Source organism: Geotrypetes seraphini, chromosome 5 (assembly GCF_902459505.1).
Source record: "Geotrypetes seraphini chromosome 5, aGeoSer1.1, whole genome shotgun sequence".
Lineage (NCBI taxonomy): Eukaryota > Metazoa > Chordata > Amphibia > Gymnophiona > Dermophiidae > Geotrypetes > Geotrypetes seraphini.
In genome coordinates, this window is record NC_047088.1 from 133596675 (window position 1) to 133622641 (window position 25967).

Genomic DNA, 25967 nt, shown 5'->3' on the forward strand with positions numbered 1-25967 from the left:
GACTGTAATCTTCTATCTATACCCCTCTATCCCCTTTTCCAACAGGAAATTGTCCAATCCTTTCTTGAACCCCAGTACCGTACTCTGCCCTATTACGTCCCCTGGAAGCGCATTCCAGGTGTCCACCACACGTTGGGTAAAGAAGAACTTCCTAGCATTCGTTCTGAATCTGTCCCCTTTCAACTTTTCCGAGTGCCCTCTTGTTCTTTTATTATTCGAAAGTTTGAAAAATCTGTCCCTCTCCACTCTCTCTATGCCCTTCATGATCTTGTAAGTCTCTATCATATCCCCTCTAAGTCTCCTCTTCTCCAGGGAAAAGAGTCCCAGTTTTTCTAATCTCTCAGCGTATGAAAGGTTTTCTATCCCTTTTATTAGACGTGTCGCTCTTCTCTGAACCCTCTCGAGTAACACCATATCTTTCTTAAGGTACGGCGACCAATATTGGACGCAGTACTCCAGATGAGGACGCACCATCGCCCGATACAACGGCAGGATAACTTCTTTTGTTCTGGTTGTAATATCCTTCTTGATTATGCCTAGCATTCTATTCGCCTTCTTAGCGGCCGCTGCGCACTGTGCCGTCGGCTTCATTGTCATGTCCACCATTACCCCCAAGTCCCTTTCTTGGGTACTCTCCTTCAATAATATCCCTCCCATCGTATAGCTGCACCTTGGGTTTCTGCTACCCACATGTAGTACTTTACATTCTCAACGTTGAACTTCATCTGCCATCTCGTCGCCCATTCCCCTAGTTTGTTCAAGTCTCTTTGCAATTCTTCGCAGTCCTCTTTAGTCCGAGCTCCACTAAATAGTTTTGTCGTCTGCAAATTTTATTATCTCACACTTCGTCCCTGTTTCTAGATCATTTATGAATATATTAAATAGCAACGGCCCAAGCACCGAGCCCTGCGGTACACCACTCGTGACCCTCCTCCAGTCCGAGTAGTGGCCCTTCACTCCCACCCTCTGTTTCCTACCCGCTAACCAGTTTCTGATCCATCTATGTACATCTCCTTCCACCCCATGGTTCTTCAGTTTTCGAAGTAGGCGTTCGTGGGGTACTTTGTCAAAGGCTTTTTGGAAGTCTAGATATATGATGTCTATGGGGTCATCTCTGTCCATCCGTTTGTTAATTCCTTCGAAGAAGTGCAATAAGTTAGTTAGGCACGATCTCCCCTTGCTGAAACCATGTTGACTGGTTGTCAGAAGTTTGTTTCTTTCAAAATGTTCATCAATGTTGTCTTTTATAAGTGCTCCCACCATTTTACCTGGAACTGAGGTCAGACTCACCGGTCTGTAGTTGCCCGGGTCACCTCTTGATCCCTTTTTAAAGATGGGCGTAACATTGGCTATCTTCCAGTCCTCTGGGATCACGCCTGTTTTCAGGGATAGATTGCAAATTTGCTGCAGTAGTTCCGCTATCTCCTCCTTTAGTTCCTTCAGAACCCTAGGATGGATTCCGTCCGGACCCGGGGATTTGTCAGTTTTTAGTTTTTCTAGCTGCCTGCGTACGTCTTCCAGGCTCACTTCCATGGATGTTAATTTTTCTGCTTGATCTCTAGTCTTTCCTCATACGAGAGGAGTTCCATCCCCTTTATCATCTTGGTCGCTCTTCTTTAAACTTTTTACAATGCCTTTATATCTTCTTTGAGATAAGGAGACCAGAACTGAATGCAACACTTGAGGTGAGATCACACCATTGAGCGCATTATAACATTCTTAGTCTTGTTAACCATCCCTTTTCTAATAATTCCTAGCATCCTGTTTGCCTTCTTGGCCACCACCACACATTGGGTGGAAGGTTTCAACGTATTGTCTACGATGGTACTCAGATCCTTTTCTTGTGTGCTGACCCCCAAGGTGGTCCCTAGCATCAGGTAACTATGATTTGGATTATTCTTCCCAATGTGCATCACTTTGCATTTGTCCACATTGAATTTATTCTGCCATTTGGATGCCCAGTCTTCCAATTTCATAAAGTCTTCCTGCAGTTTTTCACAGTCCACATGTGTTTTAACAACTTTGAACAGTTTAGTGTCATCTGCAAATTTAATCACCTCACTTGTAGTTCCAATTTCTAGATAAGTTAAATAGCACCAGTCCCAGCACAGATCCCTGCAGCACACCAGTTTTTACACTCCTCCATTGAGAAAAATGACCATTTAACCCTACCCTCTGTTTTTTATCCGATAACCAATTCCTAATCTACAACTGAATGTTGCCACCTATCCCATGACTCTTTAATTTTCTCATGAGCCTTTCATGAGGAACTTTATCAAAAGCTTTCTAGAAATCTAGATATACTACAGCAACTGGCTCGCCTTTATCCACATGTTTATTCACACCTTCAAAGAAGTCAGGCAAATTGGTGAGGCAAGACATCCCTTGGATTAACCCATGCGGACTCTGTCTCATTAAATAATGTTCCACAATTTTATTTTTTATAATTGTTTCCACTATTTTGCCTGGCACTGAGGTCAGGCTTACCGGTTTGCAATATCAAGAATCTGGTTTGGTATCTCTCCAGTGGTTAGTGCCTAGAAGTTAGATGCCATTTATAGAATCAAGGCCTTTGTTTTTATATTTCAATTGTAAGGTAATTTACCCTCTGTGTACAAAGCTGCGCTAGCGACTGCCATATGGCAAAAGCCTCAAAACCCTTTAAATCACTATGGGATTTAGGGAGGTTACCACAGAAGCAGCTTTGTAAAAGGGAGGTTAGTATCTTGCATAAAATATGTACGGTAATATGCATTATTATTATGTTTTAATTGTAATGTAATTTTGGTACATTATTTTTTTTATTTATTAATTTATAAACTGCTTTGATTTATTTGGAAAGCAGTAGAGCAAATATTTTAATAAACATAACTGAATATATCACTAATTAGTCATGATTATTTTTTTAATTCTTTAAGTAGTCAATTTTGAATTTGATTGTAGGATAGTGTGTATTGAAATAATTGTAAATTGTTTGAGAGTCTCTTTTCCCTCAGTTCAAATCATAGAATTGTCATTAATGTATTGGTAGTATTTTAGAGGTTTTGTCTGATTTTTTTTTTTTTTTTTGGCCAGAGGGAAAAGAGATACTCAAACAATTTTACAATTCTTTCAATATACGCCATCCTACAAAACAAATTCAAAATTAACTACTCAAAAAAGTCAACTTTTTGACAACATAATTTTTTATCAACAGTGGCTATATACAAACATGTAGCTCTAAGGTCCTCGGTGTAATCTTAGATTCAAAATTATCATTTGAACTCCAAATTTATTTATTTAAAAAAAGTACTGTAAACACTGCCCAAAAATCTAGGCAGTTTACAATCAACATACAAAATAATTAAAAACAATGCCACATATATATAACAATAGTGTAAAAATTAATTTTTCAACTGAGACAATTTGAGCAATATGCTTAGTTTTACATCCTCAAAGCTGCTAGGTCAGACCAGTGGTCCATTGTGCCCAGCAGTCCTTAAGTCAAAGACCAGTGCCCTAACTGAGACTAGTCTTACCTGCGTATGTTCTGGTTCAGCAGGAACTTGTCTAAACTTTGTCTTGAATCCCTGGAGGGTATTTTCCCCTATAACAGCCTCCAGAAGAGCATTCCAGTTTTCTACCACACTCTGGGTGAAGAAGAACTTCATTACGTTTGTACGGAATCTGTCCCGTTTTAACTTTAAAGAGTGCCCTCTTGTTCTCTCTACCTTGGAGAGGGTGAACAACCAGTCATTATCTACTAAGTCTATTCCCTTCATTATCTTGAATGTTTCGATCATGTCCCCTCTCAGTCTCATCTTTTCAAAGGAGAAGAGGCCCAGTTTCTCTAATCTCTCATTGTACGGCAACTCCTCCAGCTTCTTAATCATTTTAGTCACTCTTCTCTGGACCCTTTCGAGTAGTACTGTGTCCTTTATGTATGGCAACCAGTGCTGGATGCAGTATTCCATGTGAGAGCGTACCATGGCCTGGTACAGCGGCAAGATAACCTTCTCCGATCTGTTCATGATCCTCTTCTTAAATCATACCTAGCATTCTGTTCGCCCTTTTAACTGCCACTGCGCATTACGCGGATGGCTTCATTGACTTGTCTACCAATACTCCCAAGTCTCTTTCCTGGGGGGTTGTCTCCAAGTACTGTACCAGATATCCTGTATTCATGTATAAGACTTTTGTTATCGACATGCATCACTTTACACTTATCCATGTTAAACCTCATTTGGCATGTCGTGGCCCATTTCTCAAGCGTGTTTATGTCCCGTTGCAGGTCTTTGCAATCCTCCTGCGTCTTCACTACTCTGAATAACTTCATATCGTCTGCAAATTTAATCACCTCACTCGTCGTATCAAATTCCAGGTCGTTTATAAATATGTTGAAGAGCACGGGTCCAAGCACTGAACCCTGTGACGCTTTTCCAGTCCGAGTATTGTCCATTTACCCCCACTCTCTGTTTCCTATCCGCCAGCCAGTTTTTAATCCACATGAGTATTTCACCCTTGATTCCATGGCTCACAATTTTTTAAAGTAGTCATTCATGTGGAACCAGATATACAATGTCGACCGGGTCACCCTTGTCTGTCTGCCTGTTTACTCCCTCAAAGAAGTGCAGCAAGTTCGTCAAGCAAGATCTTCCTTTGCTGAAGCCATGCTGGCTGGTCCTCATCAGATTGTGTCCGTCAAGGTGATTAATAATGCCATCTTTCCCGGCATCGAGGTCAGATTCACCAGTCTGTAGTTTCCCAGATCTCCCCTTGAACTTTTCTTGAAGATTGGCGTAATATTCGCCACTTTCCAGTCTTCCAGAATCCTTCCTGATTTGATCAACAGATTGGATATTAGTTGAAGCAGTTCAGCTATAGCCCCTTTCAGTTCCTTGATTACCCTCGGATGTTTGCCATCCAGTCCCGGGGATTCATCATTTTTAAGCCTATCAATCTGCCTGCATACCTCTTCTAGACTGACCATCAACCCTGTCAATTTCCCGTCTTCATTTCCTGCGTATAGCCTGTCGGCTTCCGGTATGTTGTGTATATCCTCTTCGGTAAATACAGATGCAAAAAATGTGTTTAGTTTGTCGGCGATGGCTTTGTCCTCCTTTAGCACTTCCTTTATTCCATGGTCATCCAGCGGCCCCACCTCTTCCTTCGTGGGTTGTTTCTCCTTAATATATCGAAAGAACGGCTTGAAGTTTTTTGCCTCCTTGGCTATTTTTTTCTTGTAGTCTCTTTTGGCCCTTCTTATCACCTTATGGCACCTGCTTTGATGTTTGTGCCTTTTCCCATTTTTGTCCATTTTTAAGCTTTTCCATTTCTTAAATGAAGTCTTCTTGTCTCTTATCGCTTCCTTCACCGCTACAGTGAGCCACGCCAGATTCCTTGTTCTTTTTCCTCTTGGATCTCTTTTGATACACAGTATATATAGATTTTGCGCCTTGGTGACTGTGTCCTTAAAAAGGGATCTTGCTTGCTCTATCATTTTTATAGTGCATATCCTCTTCTTAATCTTCTTCCCCACCATGTGTCTCATCCTTTCGTAATTCCCTTTTCGGAAGTTCAGTGCTGTGTTCAGTGCTGTGGATCAATGTTTTGCCCCTGTGTCCAGGTTGAAGCGGATCATATTGTGATCACTGCTTCCCAGCGTCCCTTCTACTTCTACACTTTGCACCGGTCCTCGTAGTCCATTTAGAATTAAGTCCAGAATTGCATTTCCTCTCGTATATTCCTTGACAAGTTGTTTCAGGAAGCAATCGCCTACAGCATCTAGGAACTTGGTCTCCCTACTGCAGCCGGAAGTGCCTAGGTTCCAGGTTTTCCCCGGATAATTGAAGTCACCCATGATAACTGCATTACCTCCCTTGCAGTTGCGTTTAATCTCGTCCGCCATTTCTCCATCAATTTCTTCAGACTGCCCTGGGGGTCGGAAGTAGATGCTGATCTTCATTTCCGTTTCATTTGTTCCAAGAATTTTAATCCATAGAGACTCTACCTTATTTTTCGTTTCCGGCGTGTTCTCTCTGGTAGACTCAATTCCCTCTTTGACATATAGGGCAATACCCCCACCTTTTTGACCCACTCTGTCTTTGCAGTATAGCTTGTATCCCGGTAGTACAGTATCCCAGACATTTTCCTCATTCCACCATGTTTCTGTGATGCCGATGATGTCAAGGTTATCTTTTTGTGCCATAGCTTTCAATTCCCCCATCTTATTCCTTAGGCTCCTTGCAATGGTGTACATACACTTGAGTTTGCAGCCTGTTACTTTCTTACATTTCCTTCCCTCTTGTGTCCTTCCTTCTTGTGTCTGTCAGGATTTCTGTCTTGCCTATGAACCAGAGAGTCTTCCCCGCTATCTTCCTGCACGGTATCCTCTGGGTATACCGGTTCCCGAACCATCGACTCTTGGTCGATTGTCGGCTTTCCCCTTCTTCCTAGTTTAAAAACTTCTCAACTTATTTTTGATGTTGCTTGCAAGTAGCCTCGTTCCATTTCTGCTGAGGTGGAGTCCGTTCTTTCTGAATGGCTTGCTTTTCCCCCAGAATGTCATCCAGTTGCGCATGAAGTGGAATCCTTCTTCCTCACACCAGCGCCACATCCACGTGTTGACTGCTTACAGCTCCATCTGCCTCTTCTCATCGGCCCTGGGTACCGGCAGAATCTACGAGAATGCTATCCTCTGCGTTCTGGTCTTCAGTTTCCTTCCTAGCATCCAGAACTGGTCCTTCAGTACTTCCCTGTTGTACTTCCTGTTGCTCACATTGTTTGTCCCCACATGGATCACCACTGCCGTATCTTCTTCTTCCACACTGTCGATGATCATGTCAATGCGGCTCACTATATCTTCTACCTTGGCTCCCGGTAGGCAGGTCAACAGTTGATCCAGTTTTCCTTCCACTATATGGCTGTTGACTTGTCTGATGATGGAGTCCCCCACGATGATTGCTGTCCTCTCTATCTTCTCTTGCCTCTATAGCTGCAGGTCCATGTCCCTGGTGTATGACCATCTCTACAGCTGTAGGTCCGTGTCCTCTGTGCACTTCCATCTTTCCCTCATCCTGGCATTTGCTTGCTCCGGACTCATCTTCTTTGTAGTTTTCCTTCCAGGTGGTCCTCACTCACTGTAGGTATATCTTGGTCCTCGCTCACTGTAGGAGTATCTTGGCAGCTCCACTGTTGGTGATTTTCCACAGCCTCCCCGTATGCCTGTTCAATGAACTTCTCTAACTCCCTGACTTTCTTCCTCAACGTTTTCCTCTGTCATGAAATTTTCTGCCTCTCTGTCCTCCTCTTTCCACTGCTCAAAGTGCTTCTAGTTCCAGTATTCTGCCCTCAAGGAGTCTGATTTGCTTCTTCAGGCCCTCCAGTTCCTCACATCGAGTGCATACATAAGACCGCCTCCCAGAAGGGAGGTAATCATACATATGGCAAATGGTGTAAAAAACTGGGTAGCTCAACATCCTGCTTCTGTCTGCTGCATCCATTGATGTCCGCTTACTGATCTGTCATCTGAAGTGGCTTCTCCTTGTGTAGGAATCTGTATAGCGTCCTCGGTGTTTCTTTGAAGTCCCTTTCTTGATTTTAATCCTGCCAGTGGGAGGGGAGGGGGGAGGGGAGGGGCGGTCCGCCCCGGGTGCCACTGCTTCCTGCGCCGCGGTCCCGCCCCTCCTCTGACGTCAGAGGAGGGGCGGGAACGTGGCGCAGGAAGCAGCGCAGAGATCGCTGATGTCGGGATCCTGCTGCGGCTGCTTCATAGGTGGTGCAGGAAGGTCAGTGGGGCGAGCGGTCCCTTCGGGGGTGGTGGTGGGGGGACTGAACGGCAAGGCCGGGAGCATAGGTAGTGCTGCTTCATAGTGGTGCGGGGAGGCCAGGGGGGCGAACGGTCCTTCAGTGTGGGGCGGGCAGGCAGGCAGGCAGGCTTTCAAGGAGGAGGGGGGTGACAGACAGGCAGGAAGGCCTTCAAGGGGGGGGGACAGGCAGGCCTTCAAGGGGGGGACAGGCCTTTGGGGGTGTGTGCAGACCTGCAAGGGGGAGGGACAGGCCTTCAAGGGGGGACAGGTCTACAAGGGGGTGGGACAGGCCTACAAGGGGGGTGGGACAGATCTACAAGGGGGTGGGACAGGCCTTCAAGGGGGTGGGACAGGCCTTCAAGGGGGGAACAGGCCTGGGGGGGGTGCAGGCCTTCAAGGGGGGGGACAGGCCTACAAGGGGGGGACAGGCCTACAAGGGGGTGGGACAGGCCTTCAAGGGGGGTGCAGGCCTTCGGGGGAGTGCAGGCCTTCGGGGGGGTTCAGGCCTTCGGGGGGGTTCAGGCCTTCGGGGGGGTGCAGACCTTCAAGGGGGGGTGGACAGGCCTTCAAGGGGGGGACAGGAAGGCAGGCCTAGAAGGGGGGGACAGGCCTACAAGGGGGGGGAGGACAGGCCTTCGGGGGGGTGCAGGCCTTCGGGGGGGTGCAGAACTTCAAGGGGGGACAGGCAGGCAGGCCTTCAAGGGGGGAGACAGGCCTTCAAGGGGGGTGCAGGCCTTCAAGGGGGGACAGGCAGACCTTTAAGGGGGGACAAGCCTTTGGGGGGGACCCTGGTTTAGAAGTACACGGAGGGAAGGGGGTGTTCAAAGAGACGTGCATATGCCAAACTTTGGGGGGAGGAAGAAATAATGGGTCTGAAAATAGAGGAGAGGGAGAGAGATGATGGACCATGGGATTTAGGGAGGGAAGGAACAGAAAGGGAGAGAAATTGGACACAAGGGATGGTGTGGAGGAGGGATAGAGATACTAGATAGGAGGGTAATTGGGAAAAGAAAGGGAGAGATGGTGGACTCGGGTGGTGGGGAAGGAGGGAGAGATGCCGGATGAAAGGGTAGTTAAGAAAAGGTGAATCTGTGGAGGGAGATGAAAAAAAGGAAAGATACCAGACTTCCTGGGGAGGGAAGGGAAATGGAAAGGGAGGACAGAGTTGGCAGATGGATGGTTAGCATGCAGAAAGAAGAAAGAAGGAGACCCCAAGTTATCAGAAGAAAACCAGAGCCTTGGACCAACAAGATTTGAAATATAACCAGACAACAAAAGGTAGAAAAATTAATTTTATTTTCTGTTTTGTGATTATAATATGTCAGATTTGAAATGTGTATCCTGCCAGAGCTGGTGTTGGACTGCAAACGTGAGCTAGGATTTAACAGAGAGAGGAAAAGTCCTTTTTGTTTCTTTATTTTATTTACACCACAGCGCCAGTGTGGTTAGGAGAAGCCAAAGGGGGTGAAAAAGCTATAAAACCCACCAGGAGTTTTGAAAAAAATCACCCAACTGGGCAGGAAAATCGAATTGAAAAACCAATTCAATAGGCTGAATCGAATCAAAATTTTTTTTCCTGAATCTGGCAGCATTAGTTTGCGCTACTGTCTTAGACTTTAGGACCTGGGATTGGGGAGAGATGGCATCCTCAGTACTTTATAATGCAAGTGAAACGAGGATTTGGTCAGACTTTTGAAGGGTCTGCAGAAAAAAAATATTGTATAGGCCGGGGACATGAGACAGCAGGAAATGGGAACTTTTCTTCATTCTATTTTTGTGAATGGAAAGGTTGAGGATGTCAGAGAGTTCAGTTAAAATATGTGCTTTATAAGAAAATATAATAATGTGTTTTATAAAGTTTATAGCATAGCTGGCCTACCCAGTGAGGTGTTCCTAGTGGTGGTGGTGGCAGCGTGTCTATGTGTTGAGAGGAAGAAGTGGTCTGGGAAATTCTGCTGAGCAAACTCCGGGCCCATATCCACCCCCCAGTTAGTCCACTCCACTCAACTGGTTCACACACTGAGTGGGTCTTTGGGTGTTGTTTTGGGATCTCTTCCAGTGGTTTAGCAGTATCTCCTTCTGGTCCAAGGAAGGAAACTTTGTTATCCTTAGCATTGACCTACAGAATATGTTTGTAACAGCGCTGCTTGTGTGGCATTAGTCTATGTAGTGATCGAAAGAAAAAAACAGACCTTTGCACATTTTTGCACTATATGGTGGGTGTATGAGGAGATTCACATTTCCTGCACAGCTAAGTCCGTGTGAAGTTACCTTGTGTTGTATGTGACATCTAGCAAAGTCTCTGTTTGGAAGGAAAGATCTCAGCTTAAAAATTAATGGCCAGAAGTTATGGTAAAAGCAGATAGCGTAGCTGGTTTTAAGAAAGGTTTGGAAAAATTCCTGGAGGTAAAGTCCATAGTCTGTTATTAAGACATGGGGGAAACATCTGCTTGCCCTGGATCGGTAGCTTGGAATGTTGCTACTCTTTGGGTTTTGACCAGGTACTAGTGACCTGGATTGGCTTCCATGAGAATGGGTTACTGGGCATGATGGACCATTGGTCTGACCCAGTTAGGCTATTCTTATGTTATGTTCTCATCTGTAGGGGCCTTTGTTTTCACTTCTTATTTTAATGTATTTTTTTTCTGGGAACTTACCAGTGCTTTTTATAATGGGAACAAAAATGGAAGAGAATTAATGTGTGTGGAATGGGGGGTAACTAATTTCTTCAGCTAAATAATTCAATCCACCTCAACCAGACATAGGAGAACTCACACCCTCCAACCAAAAACGTCAAAAGAAAAAAACAGTTCGACATCCTCCTAGCCATTCGAGCTGCAACACTCGACCCCCAACTCTACAACCTATTGACCTCGACCACAAACCTTCAAAAAAGAAATAAAAACCCTTCTATTCAAAAACACATAAAACCGAACTAACAAAATCAGAACTGTCCCAAGCTTCACCTGCAACTACTCCATATGTACTTCTGATGTCATGACAATTCAGACATAATTTATGTTATGTTATGGTATGTTTGGAATAATGGTTACATATATGAGGTTCAATAAAAGAAAATTTTCACTGCCTGTTTCTATTATGACCATTTATTCAGTTTCATGGTTATTACAAAAAATATTTTTTTACATGGGGGGGTGTCAAAAAATGATGGGCCCCGGGTGCCACATACCCTAGGTACGCCACTGTGTACCTGCCTAATATTCAAGATCCTACATGGCAGTCTACCTCCCCTAATTCCACTATCCTGGAATTCTTCGAGACCTGACACTACCAGATCCTCCCACAAACTCAAACTATCTTTCCCCTCGTTAAAAGGCATCATGTATACAGCAAATTAGGGAAATCCCTTTTCTTCAAATTCACAGAGATTTGGAATAACATCCTTGCTCCGCTGCTGAACCTAGGCTCATTCCAATTATTCCGAAAGCATCTGAAAACCTGGCTTTTCTCCAAAACGTAAATCTATCTATTTAAAATGTAAAGCTAGCTATCCTCTTCATAACCTCAAATTTCTTATTATGTCCTTCCCTCATTTATTGAATTTACCTGTAAACCATGCCGAGCTCTATCTTTATGAAGATGATGCGGTATACAAACTTAAGGTTTAGTTTAGTTTAGTTTAGGTTAGTGGAATATAAGAACTATGTAGCTTAGCATAGCATAGCATAGAACTGTTATAAGGGGGTTTGGAGAAGAATGAGGAACTGCTGCTGATGGTGGGGCTATATTAACATCTATGTTACCATTTCACAACATAGAAATTTGTTTGCTATGAAGTGGTTGCATCTCTATCTGCTGTTTCCCCATCCATACTGTGGACATGTTTATTTCAAAAATAGGCATTCCTGCTGTGTATAGTGGTGCATAGATGCCCATTATAACAAGCATTTAAAGAATAGCTTTTGCATCAGCAGGTCCTGCCTCAATTTGGATGTCTGATTTTTGTTTATGTTTATTAAAAATGTTATATACTGCTTAACTAGCCAAAAAAGGATCAAAACAGTTAACAACATAATTCAATTAAATTTATGAAAAGAACTCCATTTAAATAGTAAAGATAAAAAAAGAAAAAACACATTTCTAATACATAATATTTAATATATCATAAGAACATAAGAATTGTCGCTGCTGGGTCAGACCAGTGATCCATTGTGCCCAGCAGTCTGCTCTCGCGGTGCCCCCAGGGTCAAAGACCAGCGCCCTAACCGAGACCAGCCCTACCTGCGTACGTTCTAGTTCCGCAGGAACTTGTCTAACTTTGTCTTCAATCCATGGAGGGTGTTTTCCCCTATGACAGCCTCCGGAATAGTGTTCCATAGAGAGTGCCCTCTCGTTCTCCCTACCTTGGAGAGGGTGAACAACCTGTCTTTATCTACTATACTGAATCAGTGGTAGTAGCTATGTTATGTTATCAAGAAATTTCCAATTTACCTCAGAGTGGGATCTAATTGATTAATATTAATGATAATGGCACAAATTAGAGCTTAAGGATCAGAGGAAAAAGTGATTTGCTCAAAGTCATATGGAGAGAGTTGACAACAGAGCTCATGAGTATCAGAGAATACTTTCTTACAAAATCCTGGAAATTTCCAATATAAATCATTAAAGAGGCTGCCTAAATAGTCCATAGGTACTTATTACAGTAATTATCAGCAAGTGTGTATTTTTGCTTTGAAAACTGCTTTCTCTAGGTTTACAATAAGGGTCCTTATTGTAAAAGGCAGGACAGTTTCACATGAAGTTTCCTCCGTCATGCCTCCAAGATGGTAGATTTTAGCTGTTTGCTCTCTGAAGTACTTTAGTTTATAGAAATATTTTACTTTTTTGTTTTGTGAGGTTCTGGCATCCTGTGCAGCTGTGCCAAAGATCATTGAAATCCTCATCAATTCCTATGAACATATCAGAATCTCAGAGAACTGGGTAGATGTTTTGCCTGAGGATGTGTTTCAGGTAATAAGATTAATAAGGTAAATAGATGTGACCTAGTGGTATAAGGTGAGTGTGCAGGGAAATTCTCATTGCTTTCAATCCATTCCTTTTCTTAAGAAACAATCATACGAAATATTTGTAGTCCCAGATATGTCTGTGAAGGACACGTATGACAAAGATGTCCAAAATAAAATGAAGTCTAGTCACTAAAGTCTTGTTTTTCTTTAGTTCTTAGGGTATTTGATTTAAAGAAAGGCTAAAATTCAAATGGAGTGAGCTGAGAATTATCTAGATAGCAGTGATATTCAGTCACTATTATTATGTTTAGTGTAAACCTTCAAATAAAGTTATACAGTACATTTACCAGAAGTAACTACATAACTTCCCTATCTATAGATACTCAATGGCTATATGGACAGTGCTGCATTAAAAATATAAGTAGCAATGTCTGCATTATCCATATAATGAAGGGATGGAGAGAGATTGGAGCTAAGAATTTAACTGTGTAGCAATAATATTCAGCAATTCTAGGACTAATTGTATAAAGGATTTTTCCTAGACAAAGGACTTTCCATGTGTGTAAAAGGAATTTTTAAAAAATTACTCCAAGAGGTACGCACATAAAAGTATGCACTATGGCCTCTAGGGCGCAGATATTGGTGGCCGCTGATATTGGTGGCCACCTAAAAAGTGGCTGCTGATTGTATGTCAATAATGCGACAGCGCTCTATAGAGATCGTCGCTCCACAAAAGATAGGCACTTATGTTTGTCATGAATTGCACCTAAGTAGGCACTTTAAGCCGCCTAACGCCACTTCCAGCATTAGCCACCTCCATAGTGACATTAGGTGGCCTAAAGCACCTATGTAGGCACGATTCCAGCATGCATTATTTAGGTGCAGGTAGGTACTTTAACGTTGTGGTTGCCATTTTAAACATTGTTTGTTAATTAACTTAGGCGTCAGTAGGGTGCCTACTGGCACGTGCCATTTCTAGAATTTTCCCCTATGAGAAGAAGGCATATACTTTCATGTGACAGTAGTGTAGGTGTGTTCAACGATGTGTTTTGGATGAAGCATGGGCAGAATCACAATTTATATGTGTATTTCAGAAAAGACTACAACTGCATGTATTTTCAGTGTTAATATTTCCACCCTCTCTTGAGTAGGCTTAAATGCCCATGCCATCAATCTAGGTACAATTTCTGCTGGTTTGCCCTTATTATTTTATAAAGATACATAGATGCCTATGTGTCATTATAAAATAAGCTGGAAGTGGCTTATCACTTAGACACAGTGTTACCAGATGTCCGAATTTACCTGAACATGTCCTCTTTTTAGAGGTGTCCAGATGGGTTTTTAAAACCCGGCACTTTGACTGGGTTTCAAAAACCATTGAGCTCAGGGCCGCCTTTGGAGGGCATCTGCGCATGCGATGATGCAACGTGATGATGTCACAAGCATGCATGCATGTATGCAATATCATCATGTCACATCCATGCATGCACAGATGCCTTCTAGATATGGCCCCAAAGAGATGACGTTTGTGTGGGGCTAGGGCTGGGGGGGGGATTGGGGAAAGGCCGGGGATGGAACGGGGCAGGGCCACATGCCCTCTTTTTCTGGACAAATATATGGTAACCCTATTTAGATAACCTGTTACAAAATTAACCTCCACATAGATAATTTATACATTTAGTTTATCCCTGCTCATTAGCAACATTAACTATAATGGCTGCCGAGACCTAATGCAGCAGCTTCGCGATACTTCCATGAATCAAGTTTCAAGTTTATTAAAAGTTTGTTATACCGCCAAATCAGGCTTCAAGGCAGTGTACATCTAATAATTAAAATATTAAAAATAACAAAAGGGTATGACATAATTCATAGTATAATCTCGCAAGGCTGCTGCATGAAGTCTCAGCATCCATTTTGAAAATGTCTTTAGTGGCAAGTCAAGCTTTTAGTTAACTGTATTTTACTTACTGATTGTATAATTTTTTTTAAAGTATGTGAACCGTCTAGAACTATGTGGTATGGCGGTATACAAGAATAAAATTATTATTATTATTATTCCTGTCCCCAAAGTGACTACTAGACCACAAGGATTGTAAAGGTAGGTTTGGAGAGTGAAAGGAAGGAAAGAGATATCAGGGCAGGAGAGAGAGATGCCAGACCAAAGAATTGGAGAGTTGCCAGACTAGGGAAGGTAAGGAGGAGAGTGAGCTAGTAGCTTAGGGGAGAGGGTAGGGAGAGAGAAACTATACTGTGGGAAGGAGAGATGAATTATGACAGACCATAGGAGGGTCAGAGAGGAAGACAGATATCAGAACACAGGAGAGAGAGAGAGGGAAGATATGGTGCACAAGGATGGGTGTGGAAAGGAAGAGAGATGGAAGAAATGCTGTTTATGGATAGATGGGAATAGGGGAGAAGAAAGAGGGAGGAGATGGTGCACATGGATATATGGGAAAAGAAGACATGGGAAAAGTAGATAGACTTGAGAAGAAAGCAGAAAAATGGAAGAAAGTTAAATATTAAAAGTTAATGCCAAAGGTAGTTGTAAGGCAGAAAGTGAAGAAGGAGAGAAAAACAGTAAATAGATAAGAAAGCCCTGGAAACAGAGTTAAGAGCACAGACAGAAGGAAGTGCAACCAGAGACTGGGAAAAGATTAGAAAAAAATTCACCAGACAACAAAAGGTAGGAAAAATGATTTTATTTTCAATTTAGTGAATGTAATGTGTTATGACTTAAGAATTTACATTTGCTGTTTACATTTTGCACTGTTCAGGAAGAAAGTCGTTTCTTTCTATTTCTGTGGTGTTGCACTGCATTAATGCTACCCAATTCAGGAAAAAAATTTTGAATCGATTCAGCCTACTGAATTGGTTTTTCGATTCGATTCGATTTTCCTGCCCAATTAGGTGTTTTTTTTTTTTTCAAACATCCTGGTGGGTTTATTTTATAGCCTCTTCACCCTCTTTGCCTTCTCCTTACCACACTAGCGCTGTGGTGTTGAAAGGTCACTTTGGGCAGCCAAAAAACTTAGAGACTTGAAGAAAGCACAGATGGTTTATTAGCATATGTATGTGACTCCCGAGCTCCAAGCTGGCTTCAGAAGTGCCGAAACCAGGATGTTAGAGATATTTATACATTCTTCTGGCTATACAACTGAATTCTAGAAAAAACGTTTCACGTGTTACTTTTCTTAACAATCATCGGTCCTCAGCTCACACTAGCAGGTCACTTATCTAGGCCCTGCAGTCTTTCTGTTACATGTCGTTTATGCTGAGATAGCCATAAGAAGTTAGAATGTCCAAGCTAACATCCAAGGCAGGCAGGCTAGAACATGAGATAAGTTAGGTCTGCAGCTAAACATAATTCAGCATTTTATTAAAGAGAAAACTTTAGTTCAACACTTAGGAAAACCAGTCCCAGACTCCTTCAGTGTAAACAAAATAAACAAACAAAAAAGACTTTTCCTCTCTCTCTTAAATCCTAGCCCACGTTTGCGGTCTAACACCACTGGCAGGATACACGTTTCAAATCTGACATATTGTAATTACAAAATGGAAAATAGAATTAGATTTTCTACCTTTTGTTGTCTGGTCATTATTCAAATCTTGTTGGTCCCAGGCTCTGGTTGGCTTCTGATAACTTGCTTGCCAGGGTCTCCTTCTTTCTTCTTTCTCCGTTCTAACCATCCATCTGCCATCTCTGTCCTCCCCTTCCCCTTCCCTCCCCCGGAGGTCTGGCATCTTTCTTTTTTTTTGTCTCCATCCACAGATCCACCTTTTCTTAACTACCCTTTCATCCAGCATCTCTCCCTCCTTCCCCACCACCCCAGGGTCCACCATCTCTCACTTTCTTTTCCCAACTACCCTCCTATTCACTATCTCTATCCCCCCTCCACACCATCCCTTGCGTCCAACTTCTCTCCCATTCTGTTTCTTCCCTCCCTAAATCCCATTGTCCATCATCTCTCTCCCTCTCCTCTATTTTTAGACCCATTATTTCTTCCCCCCAAAGGCCGGCATATGCACATCTCTTTGAACCCCCTTCTCTCCCTCCGTGTACTTCTACACCAGGGCCCCCTCCCCTGAAGGTCTGTCCCCCTTGAAGGCCTGCAGCCCTGCACCTCCCCCCTTGAAGGCCTGTACCCCCATCCCTGAAGGCCTGTCCCCCCTTGAAGGCCTGCCTGTCCTCCCTGAAGGCCTATGCCACCACCACTGGCCTGTCCCCCCCTTAAAGGCCTGTTCCCCCCTTAAAGGCCTGCACCCCCCTAAGGCCTGTCCCACCCCCTGAAGGACTGCCCTACCGAAGGCCTGCCTGTCCCCCCTGAAAGCCTATGCCACCATCCCTGGCCTGTCCCCCCTTAAAGGCCTGTTCCCCCCTTGAAAACCTGCACCACCCCCCGCAAGGCCTATCCCACCCCTTGAAGGCCTGCCCCTCCCACCCCTTGAAGGCCTGCCCCCCCCCCCCCCCCGAAAGACTGCACACACTCCTGGGAAGGCCTCCGTGTTCCCCCTGGCCTCCCCGAACCGTTTACCTTACAGCTTGAGCCTGCAGCCGAAGATCGCGGTTACAGCATCTTTGCACTGCAGTGCTTCAGCTGTTTCCTCTGCTGCAGTCCCGCCCCTCCTCTGATGTCAGAGGCAGGATCGCGGTGGAGGAAACAGCTCAAAGCACTGCAGTGCAAAGACGCTGTAACCATGATCTTCGGCTGCAGGCTCAAGCTGTAAGGTAAACGGTTCGTGGAGGCCAGGGGGGACACAGAGGCCTTCCCGGGGGGGGTGCGCAGTCTTTCGGGGTGGGGGGGCAGTCCTTCGGGGAGGCCAGGAGGGAAGCCAGACACAGCACTTCCCGACTGACCCTCCCTCCTTGCCCTCTAAAACAGGTGCGGAACGAGGGGAGAGGGTCCGAATTGGGAAGCTGTTTTTTTTAAAATCTAAATCGATTCGAATCAATTCACCCGAAGTGAATCAGTGAACCGATTCGAATTGTGAATTGGGCAGCACTACACTGCTTGTAGAATTTTTCATCTTGGGGTTTCATTTGTGTATATTAGTACTTTTAGTTTTCTGGGTGATAACAAAATATATAAATCATTAAAGTCCCCTTTTATCAAGCCACATTAGGGTGTTTTATTGCTGGCCGCGGCGGTAAAAGCTCCAGTGCTTATAGGAATTTTATGAGGATTAGAGCCTTTACCGCCACGACCAGCAATAAAAAACCCTAATGCGGCTTGATAAAAGGGGACCTAAATATCTATACTATACATAAGCGTAACTTGATGTAACTTGATGTTGAACATGACCAATAGTGCCATGTAACATGCATTTGGAGATTCAGAACTCCCATAAGAGCCTTAGGGCTAGATTCACTAAACTCAACGATCGTATCCCGATAGTGTCCCAACCAGTTTGCGATTGTTTCCCGACCCTGACCAGATTCACTAACCTTCTACCTGATCAATCTCCCACCCAATCTGATACGCCCATGCAAATGAGGGGAAATGGCATGCATAAGTAGAAAGCCAACGATTCACTAAGCAGAAGCAGAAACACTGATTGGGTTTGCCGATCTGAAATGAAGCGACTGCTGAGGCCCAATCCTTACTGTCCTTGCCGACTCTCCTGTTCTTTACCGCCCTGAAATCCCAGCATCGAGGTTACAAAACAACCATCAAAATAAAATAAAACTGTACATATGCATACAAACTCCATTTTTATTCTGCAAAAAATGCAGTGCGAGACCATGGTTTTAACTCATGGGTTTAAAGCATGTTCTCTTCCATAATCAAAGCATGTTCTTGTTCCATAATCTGGCTGCACAAATTGAAATGATTCCTTTTAAAATTCCTTTTAAAATGTCCACTCGTAGGGCCAGTAAGTAAACTGCACCCACCCCTCCCCCTTTATTTTGAGTTTGCCTGTGCGAGGAGCAAGCTCAAGCGCAAATGCCATCTACAACCAACAAGGATAATCTGTGTATGCATCTCGATCGCTCTACAGTGATCCGTGGGATCGCTTATAGGCGTGCATCCGATTAGATCATTTGCATGCTGAATCTGTAGTGAATCGGATGCTCAGCAAAGCTCATCCATGAATCGCCTAATGATCCAGATCGGTGAGTTTAGTGAATCTAGGCCTTAGAAACACATTTTGCTTCTGAGCAACAATGCCAAACAGTGGTGTAGTAAGGCTAGGAGGCACCTGGGGTGGTGGTGCCCCCTGTGCCCCATGGACCCCATTCCTGTGCCCCCCCCCTTGCTCCTTCCCACCCCCCATTCCACACTTGTGCTCTCTCTCCCTCCCCCCACATACCTCTAAATCTTCGCCAGCATGAGTGGTTTCGGCAGCATGCTCCTTGCACCAGCATTGCATATCCCTCTGACATCACTTCCTGGCTCCATGACCCAGAAGTGATTCAGAGGGAACCAGGCTGGCATGAGCTAAACTTAGAAGTTGCTCGCACTAGCGAAGATAATACATCAGTACGGGGTGGGGAGGAAAGAGTGTGGCAGGGCACAGCAGAGAGAAGCCAGAGCCCCCATCAACTCGCTGCTCAGGGTGGTCCGCACCCCCCTTACTATACCAAATAAAGGGTTAAACGTGATGTATACTCAGAAAACTCATGACAGTAAAGAAGAATGCTGTAGCACTGTTCCAATCACTGCACACTTCAAATAGTTCATTATAAATTCCAAATGCTAAAATAAAGGAAGCAGAAATGCATTTATCAAAAGATTTTCAGCAGACCAGCACAGTTGTAGATTTGAAATGTGCAGTGACTGGAATTGTGCTGTAGTACTGGTCACTATTGGCACAAGGTTTCTGAGCAGACATCACCTTTAAAAAGAACTGCTTCTTTACTGACAGTCCTGAAAAGAATCTGTAGCCTCTCCTCCTGTAGAAACAGTATGTCGGTGAAACAGGATTTTAGTCATGGTTATGAATGCTGCATTACTTTGATGCCTGTTTATGTACTAATAAGGTTTAACACTGGATCCAATCTACTGCTGTTCTGCTCTTCAGAAAAGTATATTTTTGCTTCCTTTTTGCCATCATGTGGTATTTATAATGAACTGTTACTATGTTTGAAGTGTGCAGTGATTAGAACGGTGCTATAGTATTGATTACTACTGGAACAGGTTTCTGAGCACACCATCACCTTTAAACACATTTTTTTTTATTTGGGGTTTATTTATACATATATAATGATTTATATTTTTGGTATTTCCCAGCAATTGGATATTAGATTTATGTACTAAGAACATAAGAAGTTGCCTCCGCTGGGTCAGACCAGAGGTCCATCACACCCAGCAGTCCACTCCCACAGCGGCCCATCAGGTCCATGACCTGTAAGGTGATCCCTGTCTAAACCCTTTAATCTCCCTTGTCCTTCTATCTGTACCCTTTCATAGCCTATCTCTATCTATATCCCTCAATCCCCGTATCATTCAGGAATTTATCCAATCCTTCTTTGAAACCCGGTAGTGTACTCTGTCCTATCACAACCTCCGGAAGCGCATTCCAGGTATCCACCACCCTCTGAGTGAAAAAGAATTTCCTAGCATTGGTTCTAAACCTGTCCCCTTTCAATTTCTCCGAGTGGCCCCTTGTTCTTGTGATTCCCAATAGGCTGAAGAATCTGTCCCTTTCTACCTTCTTTCTGCTTTTCATGATCTTGAAAGTCTCTATCATGTCTCCTCTGAGTCTTCGCTTTTCCAGGGAGAAGAGCCCCAGCCTTTCTAACCTGTCTGCGTATGAAAGGTTCTCCATACCTTTTATCAGTTTCGTCGCTCTTCTCTGAACCCTGTATCACCATGTCCTTCTTGAGGTACGGTGACCAATAATGGACACAGTACTCCAGATGCGGACGCACCATCGCGCGATACAACGGCATGATGACTTCCTTCGTCCTTGTTGTACTATCCTTCTTAATAATACCCATCATTCGGTTTGCTTTCTTTGAGGCTGCTGCACATTGTGCCGTTGATTTCATTGTTGTATCCACCAGCACACCCAAGTCTTTTTCAAGGTTACTTTTCCCCAGCACTGATCCCCCCATTTTGTAGCTGAACATCGGGTTCTTTTTCCCTAAATGCATGACCTTGCATTTCTCTATATTAAAGTTAATTTGCCATTTATTTGTCCACTCTTCCAGTTGGTTTAGGTCCCTTTGTAGGTCTTCACATTCTTCCGTGGTTCTAACCCTGCTACAGAGTTTGGTGTCATCTGCAAATTTTATAACTTCACACTTCGTCCCTGTTTCCAGGTCATTTATAAATACATTGAACAGCAGCTGTCCGAGCACCGACCCCTGGGGAGCACCGCTCGTGACCCTCCGCCAGTCCGAGTAGTGGCCCTTCACTCCAACCCTTTGCTTTCTGCCTGCCAACCAGTGTTTAATCCATCTATATACGTCCCCTTCCACCCCGTGGTTCCACAGCTTCCTAAGTAGCCGCTCATGAGGTACCTTGTCAAAGGCTTTTTGGAAGTCGAGATAAATGATGTCTATGGGTTCCCCTTTGTCCATCTGGCTGTTTATCCCTTCAAAGAAGTTCAGTAAGTTCATTTGGCACGATCTTCCCTTGCAGAAGCCATGCTTGCTCGCTTTCAGTTGTCCATTTTTTTCTATGTGCTCACAGATGCTGTCTTTTATCAGTACTTCTACCATCTTGCCCGGAACTGAAGTCAATCTTACCGGCCTGTAATTCCCCAGGTCACCCCTCGATCCCTTTTTGAAGATAGGTGTGACATTTGCTATTTTCCAGTCCTCTGGGATCTCCCCAGTTTTCAAGGATAGGTTACAAATTTGTCAGATTGTTTCTGTTATCTCGTTTCTTAGTTCTTTTAGTACCCTTGGGTGGATTCCATCCGGGCCTGGTGATTTTTCACTCTTCAATCTATCTATCTGCTTGAGGACATCCTCATGGCTTACCTCTAATTGCGACAGTTTTACGTCTTGATCTCCACTTATGATCTCTTCGGGTTCCTGTATATTGGATTTGTCCTCGCTCGTGAAGACAGACAAGAAGAAATTGTTTAGCCGGTCAGCTACCTCTTTTTCCTCCTTTACCACTCCCTTTCTGTCTCCATCATCCAACGGTCCTACTTCCTCCCTCGCCGGTTGCTTCCCTTTAATGTATCTGAAGAACATTTTGAAGTTTCTTGCTTCCCTAGCCAGCCTCTCTTCGTATTTTCTTTTTGCTTTCCTAACCGCTCAGTGACATTCTTTTTGGTGTTTTTTGTGTTCCTCCCAGTTCTCCCCGGTTTGGTCCTTTTTCCATTTTCGGAACTATTTTTTCTTGTCACCTATTGCTTTCTTCAATTCATTTGTTATCCATGCCGGGTCTTTTGTTCGATTTTTTTTTGCACCCTTTCCTAAACCTGGGGATGTACAGGCTTTGTGCTTCTTGCACCGTGTCCTTGAATAGGGACCAGGCTTTTTCTACAGTCTCCATCCTTTTTGGGCCGTTTTTGAGTTTCTTTCTCACCATTGCTCTCATAGCATCATACACCACCTCAGCATTATATAGTTAGGACTATATTCTATAAAGGACACCTATTTTAGCCGCCACTAGATGCCCTAATTGCAGCCGCCTTGTGACATCTAAATTCAGGATCTGCACCTATATATTTTTTTACTTAGCTTAATTGGTGTGGTAATTGACCGTGCTGGTTTTCAGCCAATCAAAAAAAAATTCCCCATTAATTAAACAATTTAAAAGTTCAGCACCAAACTCTTAGGACACCTAACAATGCCCATCGCTAAGGATGTCTATCTGCAAAAGTAGGCATGGTTAGGGGTGGAGAATAGGTTTGCTTGAGTTAGGTGTCATTAGGCATCTGACATAGGAGCCACCAAATTAGGTGAGGAAAAAGCTGGCCTAATGGAGCAGTGCCTAATTCTAGGATGCTTAGCAATGCCTAAGACCACTTAGACGCTGCTAGGTGTGATTCTATAAATGGCACCTAGAGGTTGATTGACAACCATGCCAATTAGTGCCTGAAATGTAAACACTGTTATGCGCCAATTATAGAATCTGACCTTCAGAGCCTGATTCTATAACACAGCACCTACAGCTAAGTAGGCACCTAGGAAAACAGTGCCTAGCGCATGTCAATCAAATTTAGGCACTATTATAAAATCGCACCTTCTGGCACCTACATTGAGTTAGGCAACATTAGGTATCTACAGCTTAGGCACCAGTAGTATATTAGGACAGGGCTTTCCTGGCCCAAAATAACACTGCCTAACTCAAGTGCCTATCAGCACCTAATGCTTTCCATGCCCAAATTCTACCACTACCCTACACACCTACTTTTCATGTAGGATGCCCACTCCCTCCTGCCATGCAGTCCCCCCCATAAGAGAAAATTGGCATGAGGGATACCTACTCCCTCTGCTTGTCTGAATACACCCTGTGCCATGCCCCCACCCGATCCTGTACCTCCCCCCACCCGATCCTCTACCCTCCTCCTTTCCTCCCCCTCAAAAAAACAAGGTAGGAGGGATGCCCACTCCCTCCTGCCACCGGATGCTCCCTTGAACCCCCACCCATCTCCCCGACATCCCCACGTACCTTTGGTAGAAGTTGAGAGCTGGAGGGAAGTACAGTCCTTCCAGATCCGAGGCCTGCTTGTGGAAAATGATGTGCCTTCCCCTCCCCAGTGTACCATGTGATGCATGGGAAGGAGCCTAAGGCAATGATTGGCTCAGACGTCTAAGGCCCCTCCCAAAGGGCCTTAGGCTCCTCCCTGTGCAGATGCCTTAGAGCATCTGAGCCAATCAGGCCTTAGGGCATCTGAGCCAATCAAGGCCTTCCTGTGCATCACATGTTGCATCAGGGAGGGGAAGGCCATAGATGTCTGAGCCAATCAGGGCCTTAGGCTCCTCCCTCTGTATTCCATGTGATACACAGCGAGGGGCCTAAGGTCTTATGTCTGAGCAAATCAGGACCTTAGGTTTCTCTCCATGCATCACATAGGATACACAGGGAGGAGCCTAAGGCCCTGATTGGCTCCCAATGGAAGGGACCTTAGCACATGGTTTACCAGGGAGGGGAAGGCCCATCATTTTCCAGAGCTGAAGGGATCATGCTTCTGGAGTTCGGGGAGTGGGGGTGGGGTTCAGGGCAGGAGGGAGCATCCATCTTGCCTTTTTGGGGGGAGGGAGGAAGGGGGAAGTTAGGGGATGGTTGAGGGGGTTGGAGTCGGTGGCACAGGGGGTCCAGGGCCAATTGGGGGCATGGCACAGGGATATTCGGCCAGGCAGGAGGGTGTGGGAGTTCGTTGGAGGCTTTTTTCTTTCTTTTTTTTAATGGGGCAGATTGTTTATGTGTAACACAAGTACAACAATGACCCAGTCAGTATTACCAATTATCTTTAATGCATCCAGGCCTTAGTGCCTTAGTGTTTCTCAACCTTTTCAAGCCAAGTACCCCCTAGGCCAGGGGTAGGCAACTCTGGTCCTCGAAGGCCGGAATCCAATTGGGTTTTTAGGATTTCCCCAAAGAATATGCATGAGATCTATTTGCAAGCACTGCTTTCAATGCATATTCATTGGGAAATCCTGAAAACCCGACTGGATTCTGGCCCTCGAGGACCGAAGTTGCTCACCCTTGCCCTAAGCCTAACAAATACCAACTGAGTACCCCCATCCAAGCTCCACCCCAGACCCACCCAAACTCCACCCCTGACTTCACCCCATAATAATAGTATTAATTGTAATGCAATTTCTTCCATCCATTTTTCATATACACACAATATAATCTTATTAATACATAATGGTAACTGCAAAATTTTAAAAAACACATAGCACACTGTATGCAGAGAAAATGTTAATTATCATTTATATTCAGGAGTTTTTCAAAGAGGTCAAGGCAGATGACTATAAAATATGTAATGTCACCTCAGTAACAACTATAGAAAAATAGACAAATATAGTGCAATATATAGACAACAGATATAAATTCTCAAAACTGATATATTTTGATCACTATATATATTTTGAACCCTTGTACCCCGTGGTTCCATATCTTCTTAAGCAGCCTTTCGTGTGGTACCTTGTCGAAGGCTTTTTGGAAGTCAAGGTAAATGATGTCTATAGATTCCCCTTTATCCACCTGGCTGTTTACCCCCTCGAAGAAGTGCAATAAGTTTGTGAGGCATGACCTACCCTTGCAGAAGCCATGCTGACTCGGTTTTAGCTGCTCATTGTTTTCGATGTGTTCACAGATGCTGTCCTTAATCAGTGCCTCCATCATCTTTCCTGGGACTGAGGTCAGGCTCACTGGCCTGTAGTTTCCTGGGTCTCCCCTTGAGCCCTTCTTGAAGATGGGCGTGACATTTGCTATTTTCCAGTCCTTCGGGATCTCTCCGGTTTTTAAGGATAGGCTGTATATTTGTCGAAGTGGCTCCGCTATTTCGTTTTTAGTTCCTTGAGTACCCTTGGGTGAATGCCGTCCGGACCTGGAGATTTGTCGCTCTTTAGTCTGTCTATCTGCTTGAGTACATCTTCTTGGCTTACCTCTAAATTGACCAGTTTTACATCTTGGTCTCCTTTTACGCTCTCTTCAGGTTCTGGGATGTTGGTTATATCTTCCCTCGTGAAAACTGACGTGAAGAACTCATTTAACCTGTCAGCTATTTCTTTCTCTTCCTTTACCACTCCCTTCCTGTCTCCATCATCCAATGGTCCCACTTCTTCTCTTGCCGGTTGCTTCCCCTTGACGTATCTGAAGAACGACTTGAAGTTTGTTGCTTCCTCTGCCAGTCTCTCTTCATATTCTCTTTTTGCTTTTCTAACCGCTCGGTGACACTCCTTCTGGTGTTCAGGGATGGGTCAGGCGCATGCAGCAACTGCACATGGCCAGCCCACAGGCCTTTCCCTGATTTCAGTTCTGACATTGGAGAGAAGGTTCCGAGCCAGCCAAGCAGCAATTGGCTGGCCCGGAACCTTCTCTCCGACATCAGAATTGATGTCAAGAGAAGGCTTGTGGGCTGGCCGCATGCAGTTGCTGCATGTGCCTGGCCCGTCCCTGTTAATGCGGCAGTGACAGGGGTATGTAGGAATGGAGTGTGTCCAGGTGACAGAGTCGGCTTCGGAAGTGGGGCAGGGAGGAATCGTCAGCAGCAGCTTTAGTGGTGGTGGTTTCAGCGGGGGTGGGAGGGGCAGGCAGGGAGAGATCCCAGGAGGTGACCAGCCTGCGTACCCTCAACA

The 25967-nt window shown here is 44.4% G+C and overlaps 1 protein-coding gene across 1 annotated transcript in view; it reads left to right on the top strand.

Annotated features, from left to right (window-relative positions):
• ASB18 (ankyrin repeat and SOCS box containing 18) overlaps window positions 1–25967 on the top strand; it is a 163083-nt gene that overhangs the window by 135095 nt on the left and 2021 nt on the right. Inside the window, exon 5 of the mRNA XM_033944102.1 lies at window positions 12645–12758. Within this exon, the coding sequence (XP_033799993.1) occupies window positions 12645–12758 (114 nt within the window). The remainder of the gene's footprint in view (window positions 1–12644; window positions 12759–25967) is intronic.